At 41.1% G+C, this 25,964-nt stretch overlaps 1 protein-coding gene across 1 annotated transcript in view; it reads left to right on the top strand.

The window, feature by feature from the left end:
• tmem104 (transmembrane protein 104) overlaps nt 1-25,413 on the top strand; it is a 92,331-nt gene extending 66,918 nt beyond the window's left edge. The window contains exons 9-10 of the mRNA XM_041778616.1: nt 4,185-4,278; nt 21,534-25,413. Of these exons, the coding sequence (XP_041634550.1) occupies nt 4,185-4,278; nt 21,534-22,297 (858 nt within the window). The 3' untranslated portion in view covers nt 22,298-25,413. The remainder of the gene's footprint in view (nt 1-4,184; nt 4,279-21,533) is intronic.
• Nucleotides 25,414-25,964: the final 551 nt, after the last annotated feature.

Raw genomic sequence — 25,964 nt, 5'->3', positions numbered from 1 at the left:
CTCTTTGACTCATGGCTGAGGTTGACAGAATTTGGTGCCTTGAGACTTGTGGTTGGTTAGGGCACCAGGCCTAGGTCAGAACACACTTTGGTCAGACTTTGGTTTATTGTCTACCAGATGGTAAAAGTTCCTGCTGAGAGTGGAGGATGAATCAGAGAGTACAGATTCATCCATCTGGCTGCTTCTGCTCTGAGGAGTGAACTTTTGGGCTGAAAATCTGGTTGGCCGATTAGTTAAATAGTCGACAGCTGGTTGACTATCTAAGTAATTGTTGGTTGCATCCCTGTATCGTATCATATCCTGTCCTGTCCTGTCATAAACAGTAAACCCATACCAGAATCTGACATACTGTTCATAGTTATAACAGACAAAATGAATCAGAATTTCCTCAAATAAGGTATTTGTCCTACTGAAAATCAAATACTTCCTCTAAATGATTATTTATAACCCAGAAGAATCGTCTGTAGTGATTCTGTTCAGTCTAATTCCTATTTTGTTTTTATTTTTATCATTTTATGGCAGGCAGCGTTTGTGCAGGGTGAGGGTGTCATCAGTCTGCAGGTGGGGATGTAAATAAAAACTTTGATGGACCAGGAGACATCTGTCCCCCCTGCTCTGCTTTCTATTTGGAAGAGATGCTAAAGCCCAGCGTCCTGTCACATGATGAGGGCCAAGCACACACGTGCAGCACCACATCAATAGTCGAACTCTCCACCAGCTGCTGCTGAGCCAGTTGTTTTATACCTGAAGCAGGAGCCCACCTCCCCACTTCAACAAAAGACATTAAGAGCAGTGCTTTTTACTGTCAGCCAAGTTCTCACAGTTGTTTTAGACCTTGAACAGAAGATGGCACTAAATTTCTTCTTCTGTGATCTCAAACAGAGCTATGTAAAGTGCCATGGTGCAGTACGTCCAGGTGCATCCGGCCACCCCTGATGTGGATTTGTTCTTAGAAAGTCCTGGGGGCGATAGTTTGGATGTGTTAGTGAGGACAGACTGCATTATTTCTTCGAATCCACAGTACTTTGGTTAATATCGAACATTAAAATAATGAATATCATAACCTTTAAATGATGTGGCAATTTGGAAGCCAATATTTTTAATATCACTGCTGCATCAGATCGCATCACATCCCATTATATCCCATTGTATCCCACCTCACAACTTGCATTGCATTGCATAACATCACATCTCGTAGCATTGCATTGCATTACATTGTGTTCTGTTGTATCCCATCACATGGCATCACATTCCCTAGCATTGCATCAAATTCAATCACATTGCATTGCATCCAAGTTTGCAAAATATTTAGATGTTGACTCCCTCTGTCTTTAAACATTACAGTGTGTTATTTTTGCATCCAAGGCAACTGAAATCCCTTACGTACCATATCATATCGCATCATATCTGACCAATGTTAACATAAGTTTAAGTTAACGGGCTTGGAGGAATGGTCTTGGCCATGATTCCTGTTTACTTGAATATAGCCTGTGGGAGACAAGGACACAGCCATGCTTGAGTATGGGTACTCATCAGCAGTAGAGCTGTAAAGGCAATTTTAACCGTGTAGTCCGTTCGTCCATGTGTCTCTGTTTGAACGATAAATAGCTGTGGGAAACTCTGAGTAAGGATATGTTGAGTTGAGGCTCGGTAGACTGAAGGATCTGTTTTCTAGGTTCTGTTTTTCAGGCATACCTCGTGTACCAGCCTGTTTTTACGTGTGTATCTCCTCTGTCTCCTGCTCTCTGTCTTGTTCTCTCTCTGAGGCGTGTTGGTGTCTGTGTTTGTGTGTCTGATGACGGCAGGGCGACGTCCCTGCCTCAAACCCTGCAGGCTGCTCTTCAGATAAAACGGCACACAAGTTACTGCCTCTGAGATCACACGCCACTCAAACTGTGCGGTCCGACCCGAGAGGACGGGGGGGGGGGGGGTCGAAGGGAGAGAAGGGACGAAGGGAACAAGTCTTGAGGTGTGAGGGAGGAGACGGAGTGATGGGAGCTGAAGGAATTGGAGCTTCAGTAGCTGAGCCGCTGCGCCTGATTGCAGCTCATGATAAAGAAAAGTATCAGATAGGCAATCAGAGGATTTTTTGGTGGACTGTGGATTGGTCTGACTGTTTATCTGTCACCAATGTCTGAGAGGGCTGATAGGACTTTGACAGCACTTGTAGAGTGAACCTGCTTAACTGTATCTGAAATGTCAGGGGAGTTTTCTATCGCTAGTCAAAAACAGTATTTAACCAGTCAAACAAGCATAAGATAGGACATTTTGGATGTGATTGGCTAAAATACACACTAAAAGAGGGATAGGAGGTAGAATGTTCAGGGTTTTTTCCTTGTTTGCCTGAACTCTGATGATGGCTGACAGTCTGAGTGATGTATCCTGATCAGTGATTGTGGTCTATATAGTTAAGTAACTTGTGATTTTGTCCAGTCTCGTACTCTACAGCAGTGTTTCTCAACCTTGGGGTGACACTGAGAGGGGGTCCCCAGATGCCTTAAAAAAAACTAAGAATATATTTTTTAATTATGCTGTTGCCTATTTACACCAATTTTACCAAATGTTAACCCTTTTTAATCATTTTTTTACACCAATTTTGCCAATTTTAGCACATTTTTTTCACTTAAAACCCATTTTTTTGTCAATTTTCCATCACTTTTTCTGCCTGTTTTTGTCACTTCCAAACCAGTTCTTGCCACTTTCTGCCTGTTGTTGACTCTGTTCACCCATCACTGCCTCTATCAACAGATTTTTTCCATCCTTTTGCCTGTTTTAACCACAGTTAACCCATTCTCATTTATATCAATTTTTCATCCCATTCCACCTACTGTCCACCATTTTTTTGCACTTTATAGCCATTTCACCCATTTTTTAATAGGCTTTTACCAATTTTCCTGCCCGCTTTACCACTTTAATGCATTTTTTGGTCATTTTTTTCCACTTTTATCAAATTTTGGCCATTTATGTTCTTTAAAAATCCAAGTTTACCTCCTTTTTACCATTTTTAGCCATTATGAACAAATTTTAGTAATTTTTAACCAATTTAAATGATGTTTTTAACAAAAGTTTTTTCATCAAAAAAGGCAAAATGAATAAATAAAGATATTTGTTTGTTGATAAGAGTGGTTATTATTCAGGTCAAATATAAAATATGGTTTTCACAGCTTAACTTTACAATGGACCATGGTTTTCCTGACCTCGAGTGGGGGTCCCCGGTCTCTGGCACCTTTATTTTGGGGGTCACGGGCTGAAAAGGTTGAAAACCACTGCTCTACAGCTGCGTTTACTCAACAAAAGAGCCAAACTGTTGAAAAATGCCTTGGTGAAGAAAATGGACACAAAGGCAGGAAAAATGGGCTCAAAGCAGCAAAGAGTTGCAAAAGTGGCTTAAATGGGTGAAAAGATGCAAAAAGAAGTGACTAAAGTGGGCTAAGAGCAGTGAAAATGGATTAAAAGTGGAAAAAAATGGAAAAATTGGCAAATAAGGGCATTGGAAATAAATAAACAAACAAAAAAAACCCATTTACAATTAAAGCCAACTATATAAGTGTGGGAAACAATAATTTCTGAGGTCAAAGTTTCCCTTTTTTAAGGTTTTCTAAGGGGAATAATTTTTTAAATTAAGACATAAAAGAGCCACAAATCATCACAGAAGAGCCACACATTGAGTATCACTGCTCTGAACGATTTTCCCGGATGAATTAAAGGTTTTATAAATGAATAAATAAATAAAAGAAACTGAAAACAGCTGTTTAGCTAATGAAATAAACACGAGCAGTTTATCAGACGGGCTCTCATTCAGAGATTTCATTTATCAGATGTTTGAGCGTTAACTGAAGGATCGCGACACAGCCTCAGGAATCTTCATGCATCTTGAAGGTTGATAGAACAGATGCTCATCATGCTCCTCCCTTTATAAATCACTTTTACTGACTGACGAGCTCTGACGTTTACTACATCAGTCATCGGAGCTGACGTTTTCATGATGCTGCCTCTGTGTCCAGATATTTTCTGCCTCTTGTTAGTGGATTATAAACAGAATTCTCCATTTAAAGGCTGATTTTATAAGACGGCAGTGTTGCTCCTGTCATCACAGCGGTTTTTGAGCTGTCTTTGTGTAGAATAAGGATAAATTAGAATATTGCTCTATTAACCTTATCCTTTTTGTTTATTCTTCCCTGCAGAGCATCTTCACCGTCCTGTTGGGGCCTTTCACCTTCTTCAACGCCCAGAAGACCAAATATCTTCAGATCCTCACCTCGCTCATGCGCTGGATCGGTAAGATTATTCTTCCTAAAAACAGAATCCATCAACATGAGAAGGTTCCTGCTTCGAACCCCCGTCAGACAGGGCCTGGTCTCTCAGAGTCCAAAGACATGCTTGCTAAGTTACCTGGTGACTTAAACTTGCCCGTAGATGTGACTGGTGGTTGTTTGTCCCTGTCCAGGGTTAAATCCCGCCGCTGAAAATGAACTCTATCACAGATAGAATGTGTGCGGCTGCAGGCTCCAATTTTAAACTCAAAGCTAGCAGATCTCTCTGTGAGTGAGAGGGTTTCCTCCAGCCCTCTGTTTCTGCCTCCTCTTTCTCCTCTGACACATATTTCCATTTCCTCCCCTCCGTTTCTCTCTCCCCTCCCTCTCTTCCTCCTGCCCTCTCTTCCTCCTGTGCGGCGGCTCCGCTCAGGTCCGTCCATCACGGTTCGGTCCTGCTCCGTGTCTTTGATTCCCATCTCCTCTCATTCCTCAGCGTGACAGGCCTGACAGGCCGTCCCAAGCTTGATTGGGCCGTCACTCACACGGCGACGGGTGAAAATAAACCGCCCGCCCTCGGCCCGCTGGTAAAATCACAACATCACTGAATCATGGCGCTCCAGCCTTCCCCGGCCCCGGCGCGGCGGCGTGCTCGATGGCATAAACAACACAAACACATCCACAGTGTCCGCTTAGAAACTGGAAGCTTTAAGATGCTGCTTTCACTCTTCTTTACCCGCTCTCCTCCCCCTCACGTGCTGTTGTCGTGTTTGCAGAGCTCTTTACAACACCGCTGATGGTTCAGGCTGGCTCCAGAGGAACTCTGTGTTTACGCCATGTAGCTATCAGAGGATCTGTCACACCAAGGTCCAACAGCCAATGAAATTAGCTTTAAATCATGAAGAAACTCAAAGTTAATGTCAGAGAACAGCTGAGTTCTACTACTGACTGAAATAAATGCCCGTAAATGACCAATAAGAGTCTAGATCAGGGGAGTTAAACTCAGTCACAGCAGGGACCGGATTCTAACCTGAGAGCCAAACAGGGTCAACATTAAACCACAAACTGTCAACTTTATTTTCACCAGTAATGGATTATGGAAAAAAAAAAAACTTAGCGCTGAGGATAAATGACTCTGAGATCCAAACAGAGTAAAAATAGTGAGTTTAATTGATCAAAATCTGAGGATAAAAGTCAAACATCTTAGTTCAACAGGTCAAATATTTAATAAAAGTTAAAGTAATGTTTTTAAAGGCGAATATAGGAGATAAAATTCAAAATCATGAGTTTCTAAAGGCCAAAATATGAGATGGATAGTAAAACAATGACTGTTAAAATTCAAATTATAAGATGTAAATTCAACATCATGAGTTTGAGGAGGCAAAATAAGAAATAAAATTCCAAATCAAGATCTTAAAAGGCTAAAATATGAGATGGATAGTCCAAGTTGTGAGTTTTAGAGGTCAAAATATGAGATACATTTTGAAATTGTATAAAAAATAATTAGCTTAATAGGCTGAAATATGACATAAAATTCAAAATCATGAGTTTTAAAGTCCAATATATGAGATAAAATTTAAAATATTGAGTTTCAAAGGGCCAAAATATTAGATGGATACTCAAAATTGAGTTTTAAAGGCCGAAATAGGACATAAAATACAAAATCATACTTTTAAAAAGGCAAAATATGAGATAAAATTATGAAACAATGAGTTTTAAATGCCAAATATTAGATATAATTCTACATCATGAGTTTTAAAGGCCAAATATTACATGGATAGTCAGAATTCTGAGTTTTAGAGGTCAAAATATGAGATAAAATTTAACAATATGAATCAGAAAGGTCAAAGTATGGAACAAAGGTCAAAATCCTAAATTTAAGTCATAATTGTGAGATGCAAAATTGAAAATATGAAATGAAAACAAAATTAAGTTTACATTTATATACTGGAGGAGCTCTGCAGACCTCATAGTGGTGGGACAGGCTGGGTGTAACTGTACCAGGGGCCGGATTTGGCCCACAGGCCTTGAATTTGACACCCCTGTTCTAGCAGCATGTCCTGCTTCGTTCAGATAGGTCCTTTGTACCAAAAACTTCTCTCAGTTAACTCTATTAAGGTTAAAAATAATATTTTCTTGATGTAGGGGTGTGTTCTAACCACACCATGTACCCTCTGAGCTCAGTCTGGTTATGTTGGTTTTTCTGGCTCTGATGGTCTCTCCATGTACCCTCACAGTCATGCCGCAGACCTCAGACCTCCCCTCCCCTCCTGACAGTCACTCACCTCCCCCTAGCTTCACCTGCAGTCACCTGTGCTGCCCTCCGATTGGACGGGCTGTGTTTAATGCCAGGGTTCACAGCTGGCTGCTGTGTCGGGGCCCTGCCTCCCGCCCTCGCCGCGGCCTTGTCAGCTTTGCTGCCACTCAACTGTAGTAACCTTCTCCTCCACCGAGACTTGTTGTTTTTTTTTACACCAGCCGTGAGTGATGTTGTGACTTCCTGCTGCCGGTGACACGCTGTGATTTTTAAAGGAGTGGCCATTAAACCAGGACAATGTGACACCGTCTGTACTACCAGGAATGGGCCGCAGTCATTTTGTAGCTTTCCTCCCTCCTGCCATGTCACTTAATGGTTCAGTAATTAGAAATGAAAGTAGTGTAAAGGGCACACTTAGGGCTCTGACCATCTGTGAACAGTCAGGTTGGTGATTTTAACTTGGAGTTCTACGGTTTTATTCCTGCTAAATTAAACAGACTGATGCATTCAGGTGTGATGCCACTGTTGTCTTCCCCAAACACAAGATTGCTCAGCATGCTACCCTTTAGAAAAAGATAGATTTGTAAGTGTAGGTAAAAAACACCCTTAGATTCTGCTTTAGGAGAGGATTGTTGACAATAGTGCAGGACTTACCGTACCTAATTTTTGTTTCCCGCCATAAATCAACAGCCCTGCACAAAGAGCTCTGAGAGTTGGAGTGTGTGACTCAAGTTCAGGTCATGTGACTGGAGTCCACACCTCTGCGGTATAATATCATCTCTGGGCATTGTATTATTTAATCTATGTAAATTCACTCACCTGTTGTACTCCACCTCTTCATTTCCTGCTTCCTGCCCACGTCAAACGAGGATCATTATCAGCTCTTCAGAAGACCTTCTCCTCCTCCTCCTCTTCCTCCGACAGTAGAGAGCTCCTCTAATTGATATTGAGTGGAATAAGCGGAGGAGAATCCGTTAACAGCCTCCTCTCTCAGTAAACGAGTATTAATCACTTCTGTCCATCTCTCCTGGGACAGATGGAGCCTCAGATGAGTTAGTGTCTGTTTTAACTGTGGACTCACTGACATATGGATCATGTTCTCTCTGAGAGGAACTGTCACTTTGATGTCAGAGGAGACTAAAGACTGAAACCTGGTGGTCCTCCTTCAAAGAGTCTGCAGACTGATGGTGTTTCTCTCTTCGTTTCATTCTGAAGGGTCTTTTCTCTGCAGGAGACTGCTGCATGGAGGTTACCGTTACAGTTAACCAATGCAACAAACTATAGGTTCTATTTTCTGTTGCTGCCCTTGTGCATCCTCACCGAGTGTGAATATGGTAAATAAAATATTTTATCAGTCCAAAATTATCATGCAACAATTCAAGGCATTGGTTCCTGTGTTCTGGGGATGATCCTCCCACCACTAGGCGGCAGTATTTATATCTATATTAATCCATTTGATTCAGTTTCTCTGATGCATCAATTTTAAATGTGGCGAAAGAATTCTGCACATATCGTAAGCTTGAAGAGCTGCAGCAGTAAGTGCTGTTGCATTAATGCAATGGCAGCATTGTCACATTGCATGATGCAGAGCTCATCAGACACTACAGCATGCACGATGGGTCATGCAACCGCCCACTTTCTTGTGGTACTGTAACAATTTGTGCATGATTCCCATGGCTGAATTCAGGCCTGTGATGCAGAAATGAACCTAGTATTTGCTTTCAAATCCACATCAGAAATGAACCTAGTATTTGCTTTCAAATCCACGTCAGAAATGAACCTAGTATTTGCTTTCAAATCTACATCAGGCGATCGTTCAGTATCTCCCTCTAGATGTCGATCTGTGCAGCAATAGGAAAATAAAGCAGTGTACTTAAGATGAGGAGTAGAGCGAAGTAGCCTCTAATGCTGATGTTTATACAGCAGGAAAATGGCTTTTTTATGACTGTTTTATTATGAAAATGCCAAAATGGCCCATCAACTTACTTTGGCAGGCCGCCTATGTATAGTCTATAAGTGGGTAACACTGCTCTACCTCCCCCTACTCCCTCATTTCATGAGAAAATAAAGGAGAGAAAAGAGGGTCGTCTACTTTTATTTTACTCCCCAGCTGGCATCATTCCTCCTCTTCCCAGTCCACTGGCTAGTTTGAACTGCTTCATCCCACATCTCCTTTCCTCTTCTAAAGTTCAGAAAATGACAGCATGTCTCAAAATCCTAGTTATGGAGGACAAAACGCTAGTCACCAGTTTATTTGGCCCCTGCACTCCCAGCTCTCTCAGGAATCCCTGCAGATCTTGCCATGAACCCCCTACATCCCACTTCTACAGGACGAACCCAAACTTTACATCCTCACTGTTCAGCTTGTGCCCTTAAATCTGCACAGTTGAGCTTTCTTTTTGCATAAGTGTCCTCCATGATGCTCTCCTAGGAAACCAATCAGTGTGATCAAATAAACTGACCACAGACCTGCAGAATGTGACACTGTCGGACCTCCAATTAGTGCAAATAATCAGCAGTGGAATTACAAGATATCCCCCCAAATCTCCCTGCATCTCCCCATCAATAAGACTCTATAAATCACATGATTGACTCCTGCTGAAAAACCCACCTCTGTCTTAAAAGATTCATTTTAATGCATGTCCCAATACTAAAAGTTTGTCTTTACATTCACATGGGGCAAAATTCCAATGATGTAGATGAAGACGTCCAAACCTTAAACTTAACCTTTGACCTTTTCTAAAACTGTTTTTTTAAATCATGCATTGATGACCTAAACAGACAATCAGTGGATTTAACAAAGGCACTCTTTCTGCTCATCAGGTTTGTGGTTTTGCAGAAAAACAGTCCAAAAATGGAATATTTCTGGGGGCATATTGTTGTTACAGGCATTGTGTTTAAATTTATAGTTTCACATAGAAAAATGTTAATAAAATGCTTTATGAAGTTATATTTGAGAGCTAACAAAATGAAACAGTCTAAAGATTTTAATAGTACTTTAACACCAACTCAACCTGCTGTGATAAACTGAATATTTATATGAACTGTAGTAAAACAGCTCCATATTTTCTCCCTCTGCTCTCAGAAAAAGGCAGCTGTTTTCAGCTTCATCGGTCTCACCGTCCATCTAACGCTCTTAGTTTACTCCAACACGCAGTACAGAGCTGAGCAAACACCCGCAGGGACGCTCACCGCTGCCCAGCGCCGTTATAAATGGGTGAGGGATGAAGATATTGTTTCTGAAGGTCAGGCAGACTCTGGAGGCCGCTTGAGTGGAGAGTCCGGGTTCGTCCACGGCGCTCAGCTCACGGGGGAAGTGTGAGAAATATGAGCAGGTTGTAACGAAGCGTCCAACACGACCACAGTTCAGAGGTCCAGAAAGAATCACACTTAAGGGGAGATTAGGAAATATCTCTGTGTTTGTGTCTGTTTGTCACACTCTCTGTCAGCCAAGGACATAAATATCAGACAGATTTAGAGCGCCACAATCAGCGCCACCTTTCTCCCGCTGTCTTCGTCTCTGCTCGCTATCGATGTTTGTGCGTAATCAGAGGATGAACTTTGGGCTGAGATGAGTTTCAGGGTGATTAGGGGAATGTTTTTGTGGATGTCTGCTTTGGTTCAGGATGTGATCAATGGGATCTATACTCACTAACTAAGCTCTTAATTATGGCTGCTGACCTCCAGGGCTTGTTTACCTCAAAGCTGGCTTCAGCCCCGAGTTTAGTGAAGGAAGGAATTAAACGTGCATCCTCTCCTGTGTGTCTTTAAAGAAACTCTGTTGTCATTCTGGGTTTGTTTAGCTTCAATTCTGAAAATCTGAATTCTTCTCTTGTAGTGGAGCAGAGGTAAAAGTGCATTCAGTGAGTCATGAGTTTTACAAATAATTAATGTAATAGTAGCCTTTTATAAAACTGTAACTGTCAGTTGCTGAAAAGTTGATTTTGTTTTGGGCCTGATGTAAAATTCTGCAAAAGCTGTTGTGTAATCTCAGATCAAATGTTGTGACTTTGTGACACATTGCTAGAAACCCCCATATAGATACATTTATGGCAATGTGTTTTAAAAATAATAAAATAATTTCACAAGCAATTGAACCAATAGTAGCATGAATCTCAATATGAGGGTGCAATAAGCTTTAAGCTATAACGGAGGAGGCTGGGGTGGAGGAGGTCAAGCTTTCCCAGCAGCAGTGCAGTACATCAGCATTAATGCGGGCAGAGATTAGTCAGATGTACTTCATATTTAAAAATGCTGCTGTGTTGAGAGAGCTGCGACTTGCTGTGGGAGCAGGAGGTCATAATTGGTGTCAGCTAGCTGTCAGCTGGGAGTACGACTTCTGTAAACTTACACCAGACTTCATTGATAGATAGAATAAACCAGGGCAGAACAATAAATAAAATCTCACTGCAACTGTTCTTGCTCCTATTGAAAATTTGATATCGTTTTCTTTATTGAAGGGCATTATCATTTTTACATCACTCTCATTGTGCTGAAGAAAAACATGCATAAAAGGAGGATTTTTGTAAACCATTCTAAAAAATAAATTTCCATTATTTGCAAAATGTGCATAAAGTGTCTGCCCCTGCAAAAAAGAATGCATTTAACTGGTATTTTGACACTTTTCAAGTTAAAGAACTGTTGCACCTCATGCAATTTGTAAATTGAAGCATGCCATATTAGGATTTTATCTCATTTGCGATTGATTACCCAGCCCTAATCAGCATACATTCCTTCATAATTTGCTTTTGAGACTTTTAGTTCATCATCTCCTATAATATCTCTAATATCTCTCTCCTTTAATATCCCATTACCTCACAGAGAACGTGAAAGTTTACATCCTTCTCTTACCTAATATAAATGTCTCTTCTGATGCATCTCTGATGACACTATCTGTAGTACAGTCAATCAATGTGATCCCCCCCACAGCAGGATCCTCTTCCATTGTGGGGCACAGCCTGGATATTCAGATCTTCCTATTTAGGAGAGATCACGCAGCACTAATTGGATTGTTTCTTGTCTGGCAGGTTCCACAGACAGATGCATTACCTTCTTATCTTTGTGTTAATGTGCATATTTTCAGATCTCCGACCGAGCGAGAGAGCTAATTGATGTTTTCATGAAGCTGTTAGATAGCGTCATGGAGTCTGGCTGGCTCATCCCTGCAGCAGCGAGGAGTGCCAAACAGTAGACCGACCGCTGCGGCGCTCTGCGCTCTGTTTACTGATCCACGGATCCCAGATTACACAACTTGTTAAGAGGCGAGGCAGCCACTTATCACTCAGTCTCTCACCAAACTCAGCAGCTGCACGTTAGCTCCGACCTGATATGATTGAAGCGTTCACGCTTCACCACAGCCGGAGACCTTGGTGAGAACTGGGAGAAAAGCCAACGCTTCGACTAATTACCTAAGAGATTATCCGAGAGCGCTTCAAGAGCCGCTCTTAATTAACGATGGGATGATTGCTGCGCTCCAAAACCACCAGAGGGGGGACACGTTTGGATTGGCAGACCAGATGAGAAAAGAGAAGAGCTGCATGACCAGAACATTGTTTGACTGAAGATCACTGGGCTTTAGGGATGGGCAGTTCATCCAGTTTTAAGATAAATCAGTATATTTTCAAATGAACTCAGAGTTTGTCCAATATTTACAGAAGAACACGGCTTTAACCAGCAAAAGTTGTGTTTTTCACTCCACACAGTTTAGGTGGTACATACTCCCATAAAAAACATGAGTTTCAGGCTTGTTTGGAGAAAAGCATGCTTTATTTTAGGGATTTACGATAGTTGATTTTTACCAATATCCCTTTTGCCAAAATCTACAAATTTATTTTTGCCAATACTGACATCAGTACCAATACTTAGCCTAAATGTAGTTCAGACATAAACTTCAGTCTGTAAGACATACTTTATAATAACAGAAAAGAGGAATATTTACTTTAGCTAATGTAAGCCAGTTTTTACAGCTAAGACAAGCTTTTTTAATACTGATATAGGCTGATATTTACAGCTAAAATGGGACGATAGTTACAACTGATATAAATCAATTTAAATAGCTAAGATGAGCTAATCTTACACTGATAAAAGCTGATATTTACAGCTCATTGTAGCCAATATAAACAGCTGAAATAGACCGTATGCACAGATAATTTAGGGCAATAATAGAAGCTGATATAGGCGAAAATCTAAAGTTGAAAAAGGCCAATATTTACAGGTGATATAAGCTGATATTTACAGCTGATAAAGACCAGTATTAACTGCTTATATAGTCTGATATTCACAAAGAAAATGGGCCAATACTTTACAGTTGATATAGTCTAATATAGTCAGCTGATAAAGGCTAATATTTTCAACTAATACAGGCAAATACGGATTACTGATATAAGCCAGTTTTACAGCTGATGTTAGTGAATATTAACAGCTGAAATAGGCAATAAGTTACAGCTAATATATACTGAAATTTACAGCTAAATCATGCTGGTATTTACTGCTGAAAAAGACCGACATTTACAGGTGCTGTGAGTCGATATTTACAGCTGATATGGACCAACATTTACAGGTGCTATAGGTCGATATTTACAGCGGATATAGACTGACATTTACAGGTGCTATAGGTCGGTATTTACAGCTGATATAGACATACATATTCAGGTGCTATAGGTCGATATTTACAGCTGATATCATGCTGGTATTTACAGGTACTATAGGTCGGTATTTACAGCTGATATAGACTGACATTTACAGGTGCTATAGGTCGATATTTACAGCTGATATAGACATACATATTCAGGTGCTATAGGTCGATATTTACAGCTGATATAGACATACATATTCAGGTGCTATAGGTCGATATTTACAGCTGATATAGACTGACATTTACAGGTGCTATAGGTCGGTATTTACAGCTGATATAGACATACATATTCAGGTGCTATAGGTCGATATTTACAGCTGATATAGACATACATATTCAGGTGCTATAGGTCGGTATTTACAGCTGATATAGACTGACATTTACAGGTGCTATAGGTCGGTATTTACTGCTGATATAGACTGACATTTACAGGTACTATAGGTCGGTATTTACAGCTGATATAGACTGACATTTACAGGTACTATAGGTCGGTATTTACAGCTGATATAGACTGACATTTACAGGTGCTATAGGTCGATATTAATGGGTAATATAAGCCAATAATGACTGCAGATTTAGTCTTATATTTACAACTATTATGGGCCAGTATGACTACACTAACTACACTTCCCACAGTGCTAGAGTATCACAGCAGTGTCTTTGATTAACAGTTGTGTAAATAGTGGATAGTTACTGTTGAGCTCTGCCACCACATAGATCACCAGAGTAGCCAATGGGAAAATTCAGTTGCAGTTTCTGGTTTCAACCTGTAGAAAGCAATCACTATGCCTTATTCATCACACAAAATGAGGAATTGCAGTCTTTGTGCTTAAATTTAAGATGTGAGCTCTTACTGATCAACATATATACAGTGAACTGCAGCTGAAAAAGTGTACTTTTTAATACAGCAGCTCATTAAAAATGGAGATTTTAGCATGTTAAAGCACATGGAATCTAAGAGGTTAGAGTATTTTGACAAAATGACTGTGAGAAAATGTGCCAATGTTTCTGAACAGATGTTCCATTCAGCTAAGGAGTACAAAGATCTGCTTTTTGGCAGTATCACCCAGCCCTAGTGTTCCTCTCAGTGTTTGAAATGCAGCCACAGTAGGGCCTCCGATCTGGAGCACAGCTGGGAAGCCCTTGACCTTTTACACCATCATCAATGAGAACTGCTCACACTTAAGTGTCCGAGCCATCCTCTCAGAGAAACCAGACCCCCCAACTAGCAGCTTTCGCGTGCTCCGCTGCGCACAAGATTGATCATCCCCTCTCACCTTCTACCATTTTCTACTCATTAATTGAGTCCAGGAATCCCATCTCTTCTGAAGAATCCTTCTCTGTACGTGGTCAATGACTCCTCAGAGCTTTGAGAGTGTGTGCCAGCCTCGGCTTAACAGCAACAGCTTTGTTTGCTCGCGGTGAGAACGCCGCTGTTAGAGCCTCCTCTGGAGGGTTGTTAAGCCGCAGCACTCCTCACAAGGTCATTGCCATTCCCATCTAGGTAATATAAATCACCGGCTGTAGGATGGACGCCTACTAGTTATGTGGCCGGGTGACACCTCTTCAATTTACTCAGCTCCTGTTGTCACATGTCAAGTGTAGTCGGAGTATTGGTGTGTCAGTGTGAGAGCAGACGTAATCACAATACCCTGACAGATATCTGCGCTCGACTCGTCCTGTCTGAATGACTGAGCTGTGAGGACGGGCTGTGCAGAGGTGGTTGCTGCTGTTGTCTTAGAGGGGCTTTTTCAATCTGTCGATGCATAATAAGAAAAAAGACGGCCCACGCTGAAGAGGCGGATCAGACCTGACTTCCACTCATCCAGAGTCCGGTCTGAATTTACCGTGTAAATAAAACACCTCACTGTTTCCTCGCTCCTTCAAACCCGTCAAGGTGATCAGAGAGAATGTGCTTTTATTTCAGGGCTGCACAAGCATTAAGATTCATAGCTGCGGGTGCAATAAGTGCGATAAAATTGTCATGAGCAGACGTGATTGGCCCACCTCGTGTAGCACGGTGCAGCAGAGTCGGTGACAAATGAGCACATTATGAAAAGCTTCATTCTGCTGGCTTTGTTCTCGGTGTTCAGCTGCTTTCTACCGTCTGATTGACTTTCAATTTCTTTGAAAACTAAGGCATTAGTTCCTGTGTCTTAAGTAAGACGAATGAGTCCTTCCCTCTAATTAGCATAAAGCTTTTTGGATCATGCCTGGGAAGAAAAAGGAGATGTGTTATGCTTTAATATTTGCAATTTGGAGGGATGCTGGATATTATTTTGTTCTTAACCTTGATTAACAGTTAAAGGGAAATGTGCTGTTTTGAAACCCAGATGTCAGTGTTGGGGTCACGGTTAACGACGCACCAATCCAGCTATGTAAGCTCCGGATATCAGGGTTGAATTCCCTCCGATTATCACAGGCTGGGTCAGAGTGGCAGCAGGAAAAGCAAACGAGCCCAGACTTTTCCCAGCAACCTTTTCCAGCTGCTTCTGGGTGGTGTTCCATGTCTGATCCATGGCCTCAGACTTGGAGCTGTTGACTCTCATCCCAGCCGCTTCATACTCAGCTGCAGCCTGCCTCAGTGCCTGTAGACCAGGGGTCTTCAAGAACATCTGCACAAGGGCCAGATTTATTCTCCACAGAGACCCTGGGGGCCGAATTTTCAAATACACAAAGATTAAATGAACATTTTGGTGTGATTGAAATATTATTGTAGTAGTATTTGGATTTTCTTTCAAAACGCAGGACATTTTTATTCATTACCAGTGAGATCTATCCCTATTATCTATAATGCAGCAGGCCTGAACAAAAGAATCAGATGGACCCCTGAAAATCCAAGAGAATTGGCCCTCCCTAATGGTCATTTAGCACCAATATTAACCCATTTTGACACATTTAACCCCTTTTTGATACTTTTTGCATGATTTTAACCCCTTTTAAACCATGTTTCCTGCATGTTTTATCCCCTTTGTGCTACTCTTATCCATTTTTGCCACTTTTCTTCTATTTTTGTCACTTTGTAACCCCCTTTGATAATTTTTAAAAGCTTTAAAAAAACTTTAAAAGCATTTTTCCCACTTTTAACCCATTGTTGATACTTTTTGACCCTTTTTGCCTCATTAACCCAATTATTGAAAGATTTGAACCCCCTTTAACCACTTTTTCTGCATGTTTTATCCCCTTTATGCCATTCTTATCATTTTTTTGTCACTTTTCTTCTTTTTTGTTACTTTTTTAATCCCTTTTGATACATTTTTTTCCAACAATTTTTGCAACTTTAAAACCATTTTTCCCACTTTTAACCTATTGTTGATACTTTTTGCCTCTTTAACCCAATTTTTGCATGATTTTAACCCCCTTTAAACCATGTTTCCTGCATGTTTTATCCCCTTTGTGCCGCTCTTCTATCCATTTTTGCCACTTCTCTTCTATTTTTGCCACTTTTGGACCCCTTTTATGACATTTTTTCAACAACTTTTGCAACTTTAAAAGCATTTTTCCCACTCTAAACCCATTGTCGATATTTTTTGCCTTATTGAAAGATTTGAATCCCCTTTAAACTTCTTTTTCTACATGTTTTATCCCCTTTATGCCACTCTTATTATCAATTATTGCCACTTTTTAACCCCTTTTCTCTCTTTACTTTCTTCCACTATTTTTTATCATTTGTAACCACTTTTTGATACCTTTTGCCCCTTTTTCCTTCTTTACCATTTTTTTGACACATTTAACCTCTTTTACAACTTTTTTCTGCCAATTTTTGCAACACTTCTTGCCAACCTTAACCATTTTTTAAATATCGACTTATTTTGACAGTATATTTCTGTAAAAAAAGATCAAATGTGATACTATTTCAGTGTTAATTGTTTGTGGGATGGATTTAACAGCTGCAAACGTTTAAAGCAAAAGGATACTCTTAAAATCTTCTTTTCCTCCTTTTCTGAATTTAATGATCTTTTGGGGGCCTGACGGGAAGCTTTGGGGGGCCTGATGTGGCCCCTGGGCTGCCAGTTGATGATCACTGCTGTAGACTTTACAGCTGAAGATGCAAACAGAACAACATCATCTGCAAAGAAGCGCAGATGAATATCTGTGGTCACCAAACTGGAAACTGTCCGTCACTGTGCTGTGCCTTTGTCATCTGTGATTGGCTCCAGCCCTCGTGACCCTGAAGGAGACAAGCAGAGTAGGTCATGGATGGATGGATGTGCCTAGATCAGAAACAACTCTCCACTGTGTGAAGCTCAGGATAAGATTGTGATGGTGACACTGAGCATACTATCAGCTCCATTGCCCTCTCTCACAGCCTCTCCTGCAGTATTCTAATCTTGGCTGGACTTACAGGACGGTTCTTTAGGTAGTGTATTAGTGCTGAACCACCCTGAGGCAGTCTTAATTAAAAGCCCCATGCTAGTTTCCTTCCTGAGAGCGCCGTGTCAGAGAGGAAGAAAGCTCTCTTTCTCCGGCCCGGCACCTTTTCCTCCCTCGTCTTCTGCAGGCAGACAGGTGGCCGCGCTCGGTTGTTCTCACGTTACAAAGGCTGCAGACAGAAAGGTGGAATGGAGACGAGAGTTTGAAGGAGAAAAATGACAGAAGGAGCAAAGGAAGTAGACAGATGGAGAGTAGTGATGGCTCTTTCACACATTAAGGAGGTTTTTTTATGACAGAGAAGAGGAGAGTCATGCAGGGAGGAATCAGTGTTTCTCTAAAAGATTAGACATTTGCATGACCTGCAGTGACGCCTCTATTAAAGGGAAAGCTCGTGGATTTTTTCCTTTCTTCTGTTTGGAGCTGCAGAGATGATAGCTCATTTAACAGTGTGATGTATTGGTGCACCATAGGATGATCTCTGATCATGAAGGAATAGTGTAATCACCTTACTTCCCACTCTAACTCAGCATCTCTATGCTCATTCAATCCTTCATGGCTGAAAAACTAATCTTCACATTTAGATCTAACCAGACTACGTGGGTCTGCTTTATGGTTTTCTAAACCATTTGGCTGCACAAAATATTTTTGCACAATCTGCACAAAGTTTTGACGATCTAAAGAGGGAGCATCCTGAGCAGGGAAGAGCTCAGACTCAGCTCAGCTCAGACAAATTCCTCATTCCTGTTCAAAATGGTAAAACGTGAAGAGCTCACTGAAAATGAAAGAGTCCGCATTAAAGCACTTCATGATGCTGGATGGTCTCTGAGACAAATATGACAGGTGGTCTAATACATTTGTTAAGCACTGTATATTGTGGGAGAAGACCTCCGGTCTATTTTAAAATGAAATAATACAAAAAACCTAAAATATTTAATGCAATAGCCAACAGGTTGATTCAGAAGAAAAAGAGATGTCTCAGTACTGCAGCAGAACTCCGAGACAAGAGCAGAGACAGAGGGTCACCAAAACGCACTTTAACCTCTGAATAGTTGGCTCTTTTCCCATCTACCCACCATGTGGCACACGGTCCACTGATATTCACTCACATAACTGCAAATCTACTTGCTGAGCCAATTTAAAGAAAAATAAAGTGTATGGAAGGCGGTTCAACACAAAACCAAAATAATAAATGCTATTCACACATGCGCACTGAACCAAGGACGCTGCACCAACAGTTGGATATTAAACTGAGAGTTGTTCCATCCCTGATGGATAACGCAGCCGCAGCAATCGTCTAATCTCAATTATCCTGTTTTCATAATCGTGGAAAGCCAATTCATAATTGAAGCTGACACTCAATTACCCGCCCAGCATAACTAGTACTTTTCTTTTGTCTCAGCAGCTCAGATGGGAGAATCTGCAGCGTGACCTTGGTGGTTCTAATCATGTCTTAAACTCTGAATGTTTGTCTGCTGGTCTGAGTCCTAAACTGCATGTTGTCATTGTTTTAATGTCCACATGAAGAAAATCTAACACTGATTTAGTATGATGGAAATAATCTGTGGTTGCAGCCGTGCATCTGCGTCCGTGTCCTTGCAGGTTGGTCCGCTGCCCGGCGCTTTAACCTCCGTGTGTAAAAGGGGGGCTGAGGTCAAACCGGGGAGGATTGCAACTCCCAGAGCTTCTCTCTGCCAGAGATTACATTGGATGAAAGCCAAAAAAGCATTAAATATTGACCACCTATGGGACAGGTTTTCAGTTTGGCTGCTGATACGTGTGAGCGCTTACACCTACACTCCTGTGTGTGTGGTGTGAAACGAGGATAAGGATGCAGGTGTGAATGTTTAAATTCAGGATTTATTCCTCTGCTGTAGTCACGAAGCCCTCGTCTAGATTTATGTCCCATAAAAAAAACAATGAAACGAGTGAGTGCTGCATATTTAAAGGTACATTTATCGCCTGCAGACCCCCGGGTGAATGCAAACTATAGTTTGTGATTACTTTCTTGTCTCCTCCTTGTAACTGTTGTTTAGATGTGAAAGTGATGAAGATGAGAGCATTTCTATACTAGAAACAAAAGCAGAGTAGCGGCATCACGGTTAGGTCTGTGATATAGGATCCTTTTCTGCACGTGTGCGACTAATTCCAAATGTCACCATGTGTTTAAAGGACAGCTCTGTGATGGAGGTGCTGGCTGCGTGCCATCATACCGGGCTATGACTAAGTCCTGGTGTCACGGCCTGATGGAATGAGTGTGACAGAGAGATGGTTTACCTGGTCGCCACTCTGCACGCCACGCTGAGGGGAGTCCTTCAGACACGCTCACCAAAGAAGCACCTCCACAACCGTTGGAGGAAGGATATGAGCAGCAGGAGGTGGAGACACATGGAGGAGGCTTTTCTCTCTCCACTTGGTTCCACTGATTTTGTGCTGCGCAGAGAAATTATCCATGGTTGAGTTTTTTACGCTTCATGTTTCTGGGACAAACAGCTGAAGGTGCTTCTACTCTGAGAGAATGAGCCTTATAGTTACCCCCCCCCTCTAAAGCAGATGCTCTGTTTTTATGTCACTATAAAATGAACTTCAAGAAAGGTATGGCAATTTATTTTCAGTATATAGCAAATGCTCCACACAGGGTCATCCAGAAATGCTCTTCTAAACAGACGGGGAAAAAACATGAAAAAGAAGTGAAGCTGCTGTTTTTACGAGAAGCTTTATGGTGCTCTTCCCTGCTAAACTTGTGCAAATGAGAAAACAACATAGCATCACATCTACAGAGCTTGCTCAAAGCATATTGCTCTGCAGCAGGGGTTTTCAAAGTGTGTGAGAGTGGGCCCCCCCTAAGAGGAACTGATCCATTCGGTGGACCCCCCACCCTCAAAAAGGATTCAAATTTTAAAATAAAATAAAACAACAACATTTCAAACATTTATGTCTAATCTTTAAACATTTTAACATTAATATATTTAGGATATTTTGGTTTGCAAATGTCCTTCAACATCTGCCTTTCCCTCTTTTTCAGTTATAATGCCATTAAAAAATACCCCTTTTCATATTTTTTGGGCCATTTTACAACTTCCTTTTTCTTTTTTTTTCCCCATTTTTTCCACTTTTATCCCATTTTTGCCTTTTTTAATCTTTTTGCCCATTTAAGCTATCTTTCATCATTAAATATCCCTTTTTTTCCAATATTTTTGCAATGTCTTTTTGCCATTTTTGCCCTATTTCACATTTTTTACCTCTTTTTGCCCATTTAAACTACCCTTTACCATTACATACCACTTGTTTCCTCTTTTTTCTTTTTTCTGGTTTATGGTTCGGCGCCTCCCCTGAAGCTCTGTGGCACCCCCCCAGGGGAGGCCCGCCTCACACTTTGAAAACCACTGCTCTGCAGGAACCTGCACCTGTCCCGTCTGTATGCATGCAAATTTGTATGTAACCTCCAATACAAATTAACCTTGTTGCAAACAGCAGCTAATTCAGCGTCAGCACTAGTTTCTATATGCACTAAAAAAGGAGCAATTTAACACCACATGTTAAACCGGCACTATTGCTTTCTTCCTCTCTATGCCAAACTTTGCAGGAATGTCAGTGCTAGCATACGATTTATTTAGATTATTCTGAGGATGTGGTGCAGAAATGGGGCATGAAAGGATGCTAATTTTGTGCAAACTCTGGTGCTCTTGGCGGGTGCAGTCCATTCTTTGAGGATGGGCATAAATAATTCTAAAGATTCAATCTTGCAGTGTGTCCTAAGAGCATGTGGCTGCAGCTGAAAATGTATTTCAGATGTAAGGACATGCCTTCCAAAAATCTTTGTTTGGGTGTTTTGTTTTGATTGAGAATCATAGACGTGATAAACCTCAGTCTTCATTTGGCGTTTTGTAAGCTAATGAGGGCAAGCGAGGCTCTGAGGAGGAGGACGACGAAAATTTCTGATGATTTGTGAATATTTTTGTTTAAATTGATCATATCTGTTAAACATTTCCTCTCTTGTCTTTGTTCATATCTGCAGCGTTCACCATGATGATCATCCTGGCTCTGATCCGCATCGGCAAAGGCACCGGTGAGGGTCACCCACCAGCCGCCAACCTCTCCGGCGTTCCCAACCTGTTTGGGGTGTGTGTCTACTCCTTCATGTGTCAGCACTCCCTGCCCTCCTTAGTGACGCCGATCTCCAACAAGAAGCATGTGGGTAAACTGGTGTTAGCTGACTACACCCTGATCCTGGGCTTCTACGTACTCCTCTCCTTCACCGCCATCTTCTGCTTCGACAGCTCGCTGCTGCATGACATGTACACCCTTAATTTCACGGACAACTGCAACGTGTTAAATATTCCCTTCCTGCGATACTTCCTGGGCCTTTTCCCAGTCTTCACCATCAGCACCAACTTTCCAATCATCGCCGTTACACTCCGGAACAACTGGAAGACGCTGTTCCACCGGGACGGGGGCACCTACCCGTGGGTGGTGGACCGCGTCGTGTTTCCGCTCATCACCCTGGTGCCCCCGATTCTGGTGGCCTTCTGCACCCACAACCTGGAGTCCCTGGTGGGGATCACAGGAGCGTACGCCGGCACCGGGATCCAGTACATCATCCCAGCGTGTCTCGTGTTTTACGCCCGGCGCCACCTGGAGCCCGTGATGGGCAGGGATGCAGTTAACAAGCACCACTCTCCTTTCCGCCACACGTTCTGGGTGTGGTTTGTTTGGCTGTGGGCCGCCTCCTGCCTCATGTTTGTCACGGCCAACATTATCCTGACTGACACCAAGAAATGAGAACTCGCCGATCCAGAGACTGTAGGAAAACCTGTTGGCCAGTTTAGTCCAGTTCACGAGGCCTTACATGCTGCTGGTTGGACGGTGTGCCTTTTTATGGGACTTTTGTTGCATATATTAATGTAATGAAGAGTAATTTATCAAATTTTGTTAAAAGGGACCAAATGTGAGGTGTTTTTGTTCTAGTAAAACAGCTGGAACAGTGCATGAAGAACAGCTAAAGGGAAGGAAAAGGGTGATTTATTCAAATGTTCTGTCAACATGCTGAGGTTTTACAGATTTGCACTTACAGGAATATTTGAGATTTATGTTAAGGTTTCAGTTTGCTTCAAAAAAGACGCTGGATGCATCTCTGAACCCTGAGTTAAGAAGGTTTATGGTAGGGATGGGAAATCGATAAAAAATGAAAGATTTCATGCAGACTTTGACGCTTTTCCATGATTTTTACCAGTCCCTGGTTGTAATGTGGTACTCACTAGATGGTGATTTTTGCATATCTGAAATCTGTTTGCACATGTAATATCAAAAGAAGAAGAAAGCAGGAAGATGCGGTGACATAACAGAGATGACAAGACAGCAACTAAACCCCTCATAACCTAAGAAATGAAGATTTTAGTGAATATTTTTATGTGAAACACCAACTGAATGATCTACCGTAAAATCCAGGATATAAGTCAGCCTGATGAAGAGCTCAAAAGTATGCATCTGGAAGTAAAGCTCTCATTTATTTTCTCCATAGCAGATTTGATCACTAACTATAATGTCAGAAATATCCAAGTTTGACTCAGCACAAGCTGCCTGAGCGTTTAATGATGATAAATGCTCCTGTAAGGGCAAAATTTAGTATGATATCACCATGTTAAAAGAAAAGCATGGTTAATCTGTGAATTCAGGCATAAAAACTACAATACCCACAATGCTAGAGTATCACAGTGACATCTGTTATTGGTTAGGCTTGCTAAAAAAAAAACATGGAGATGTTTATTGTGCCCCCTAGCCCGTGAAGCTGAAGTTTAAAACCATATTTATCCAAACTGCACTAGGGCTGGGCAATTAATCCCAAATTAGATTAAATCGCAATAAGGCTTGATGCCATTTTCAAATCGCAGAAGTTGCAATATTTCTTTAACCTGAAATGTGTCAAAATACTGTTTTATGTATGTTTTTCTTAATCAAAATGACATAAAAATGATAACGCCCTTTAAACAAAGCAAATGACATCACATTTACAATACGAGCAAAAATAGTTTCTGTCTAAAAGTGATGAAGCCTCGCGTTACTTCATGAAAGTCATACCCCAGCTGCGATCAGCTGGTAGCCAGCCTGACCTCCTCCACCCCAGCCACCTCCTTCATAGTTTGAAGCTTGTTGGACCCCCATATTCAGATTCATGCTACTTTGGATTAATGTTGTTTTCAATACACATGGTCTTATTTATGGAATTATTTATTGCTTGAATTTGTTGAAAAATACAATAGATTAACCCCAGAATATCCTCATATTTAATCGCAATATTTTGGAAACAAATCACTATTAGATTATTTTTGCAAATCCTTCAGTGTATTACAATCTTAACATTAAAAATGAAATACTAGAGTAGGAGTAAATGTAGAAAGAAGGTCCAGAAATGGTTTGAAAGTTTCTAAAGATGACGCTAACAATGAATCAGAAGGATCACAGTGGATTGTGGGATACGTAGTTCCCCTGTCCTCATAAAAACATGCACTACAGTCTTGTACCTTTGCCATTTTCTCTGTTTTTGATGCCGTTTTTACACCAAATCTAATGTTTTACAGCCAGGTAGTGGGTCGGTATGGATCTTGGATTAAAAGTGTAGATGTAAGGATTTTGTGAAATGTCAATGAGGGGCTTGATCGGCTAATTTTACTGCCAGACCCAGACCCATCTATAATGTGGGCGAGCTCTTTGAGCTCTATAGAAGCTGCAGTCTCATTTTTAAAAGTGAAACTGCTTTAAACTGTCCTTTTGAGCCTGTTATGGTCACCACATGCTGTTAATCTGCCGCTGTTTTGCTATTTAGCCCGGTCTGTTAGCACATCTACTAGCTATAAAACGGTAGCTGAGCGCTTAGCCTACAGTGACTGTCATGCTCTCGTACTGCTCTTTTCAATCAAACCAGAACTCCACAAGCTAACCATATACTCCCCTTTTTCTTTGAATGCTTGTTTTTGATCTAAAAGGGAGAAAAGCGGTTAAAAAGCGTCACCTACCTCTGTCGTTTTTGTCTAGTTGTAAGCTATGAAGCTGCCACTTGCAATACCCAGGACTGGGACAAAGTTTTAAATCATACAGCGATGATAGTGGCACCTGCACTGGTGCACCTTACTGGTTGCACTGGTCTATAGGGTGCAGCAAACAAATATTAAAAGTGAACATTATTCACCAGATTTTACAGTTTTTCAACAAACATTGTCAAATGAAAATGATCATTTAAGTTGAAATAAGTACAAGTGTTCTTGGTTTAGTATTCCCAGTGACTTTTGAAGCATGCTTTTCCTATAGATGCACATCCCTATAAGGTCGTCAGACAATGTTAACCAGCCCACCTCTTTGTTTGAAGCAAACTGATGCAGCAAGAGTTCTGCAGGTTAACTGTCATGTAGTTATTTATGTTAGCGCGTCTCACTGACAAACCAAACTCTGGAAATGTAGCGAGCATGGACTGTTTATAAGGACTGGACAATATCATCAGGAAATGTGTTATAGCCATAAGACTGGCTTTTTTAATGCTGCTGTCTTGGCTTTGTTTGGACAAATGGCAGCACAGGAGAGGAAAGAGGGTTTATTCTTTATGTTGAAGTGTCTCAGCAGCAGGTGAGCAGTGCAACGTGCATTTTAACACTCATTGCCGATTTTTGATTTTTGTTTCTGTCTCTAGTTGCGACACAGGACTTCCCATGAGCACCAACGCTCTCCTAAAAAGCCGACTAATCACTTCATTACAGCAGGACACGTCAGGACTTGTTGCTCCTGTAACGTAGTGTTACTCAACCAAAGAGCCAAATTGTTGAAAAATACCTTTGCAAGAGCCACAATCTAAGAGGTGGAAAGTGGCAAAAACACCTTGAAGTAGCAAAAGAAATAAGTTAAAGATGGCAGAAAATGGTTAAAAAGCAGCCAAAAGGATGAAAAGAAAGAAAGAAGAGTTAGAAAGTAGCAGAAATGGGTGAGAAGTTTAAAAAAAATGAGTTAGAGGTGGCAAAAAATGGCAAAAACAGGGCAATAAAAGAGTGAAAAGTGACTTAAATGGGCAAAAAGCAGCCAACAGTGGTATAAATGGGCAAAAAATAGGAAACAAGTAGTATTTAATGGCAAAAGGTAGCTTAAATGGGCCAAAATTGGCAAAAAATGGTGAGAAAGGGGTAAAAATGGGAAAAAAATGGCAAAAAGAAGTTCCAAAAATGGGGAAAAAAGGGGTATTTAATAGCAAGAGGTATCTTAAATGGGTGAAAAAAGCACAAAAATGAGAAAAAAGTGGCAAAAAGAAGAGGCAAAAATGGGGAAAAAGGAAACAAGTGATATTTAATGGCAAAAGGTAGCTTAAATGGGTGAAAAATGGCAAAAAAAAAAGTGAGAAAAGGCAAAATTGGGAAAAAATGGGGAAAAAGTGGCAGAAATGTGGTATTTAATGACAAATAGTAGCTAA

Source organism: Cheilinus undulatus, linkage group 21 (genome assembly GCF_018320785.1).
Source record: "Cheilinus undulatus linkage group 21, ASM1832078v1, whole genome shotgun sequence".
NCBI classification, from domain to species: Eukaryota; Metazoa; Chordata; class Actinopteri; order Labriformes; family Labridae; genus Cheilinus; species Cheilinus undulatus.
This window is presented reverse-complemented; position numbering and strand designations above follow the sequence as displayed.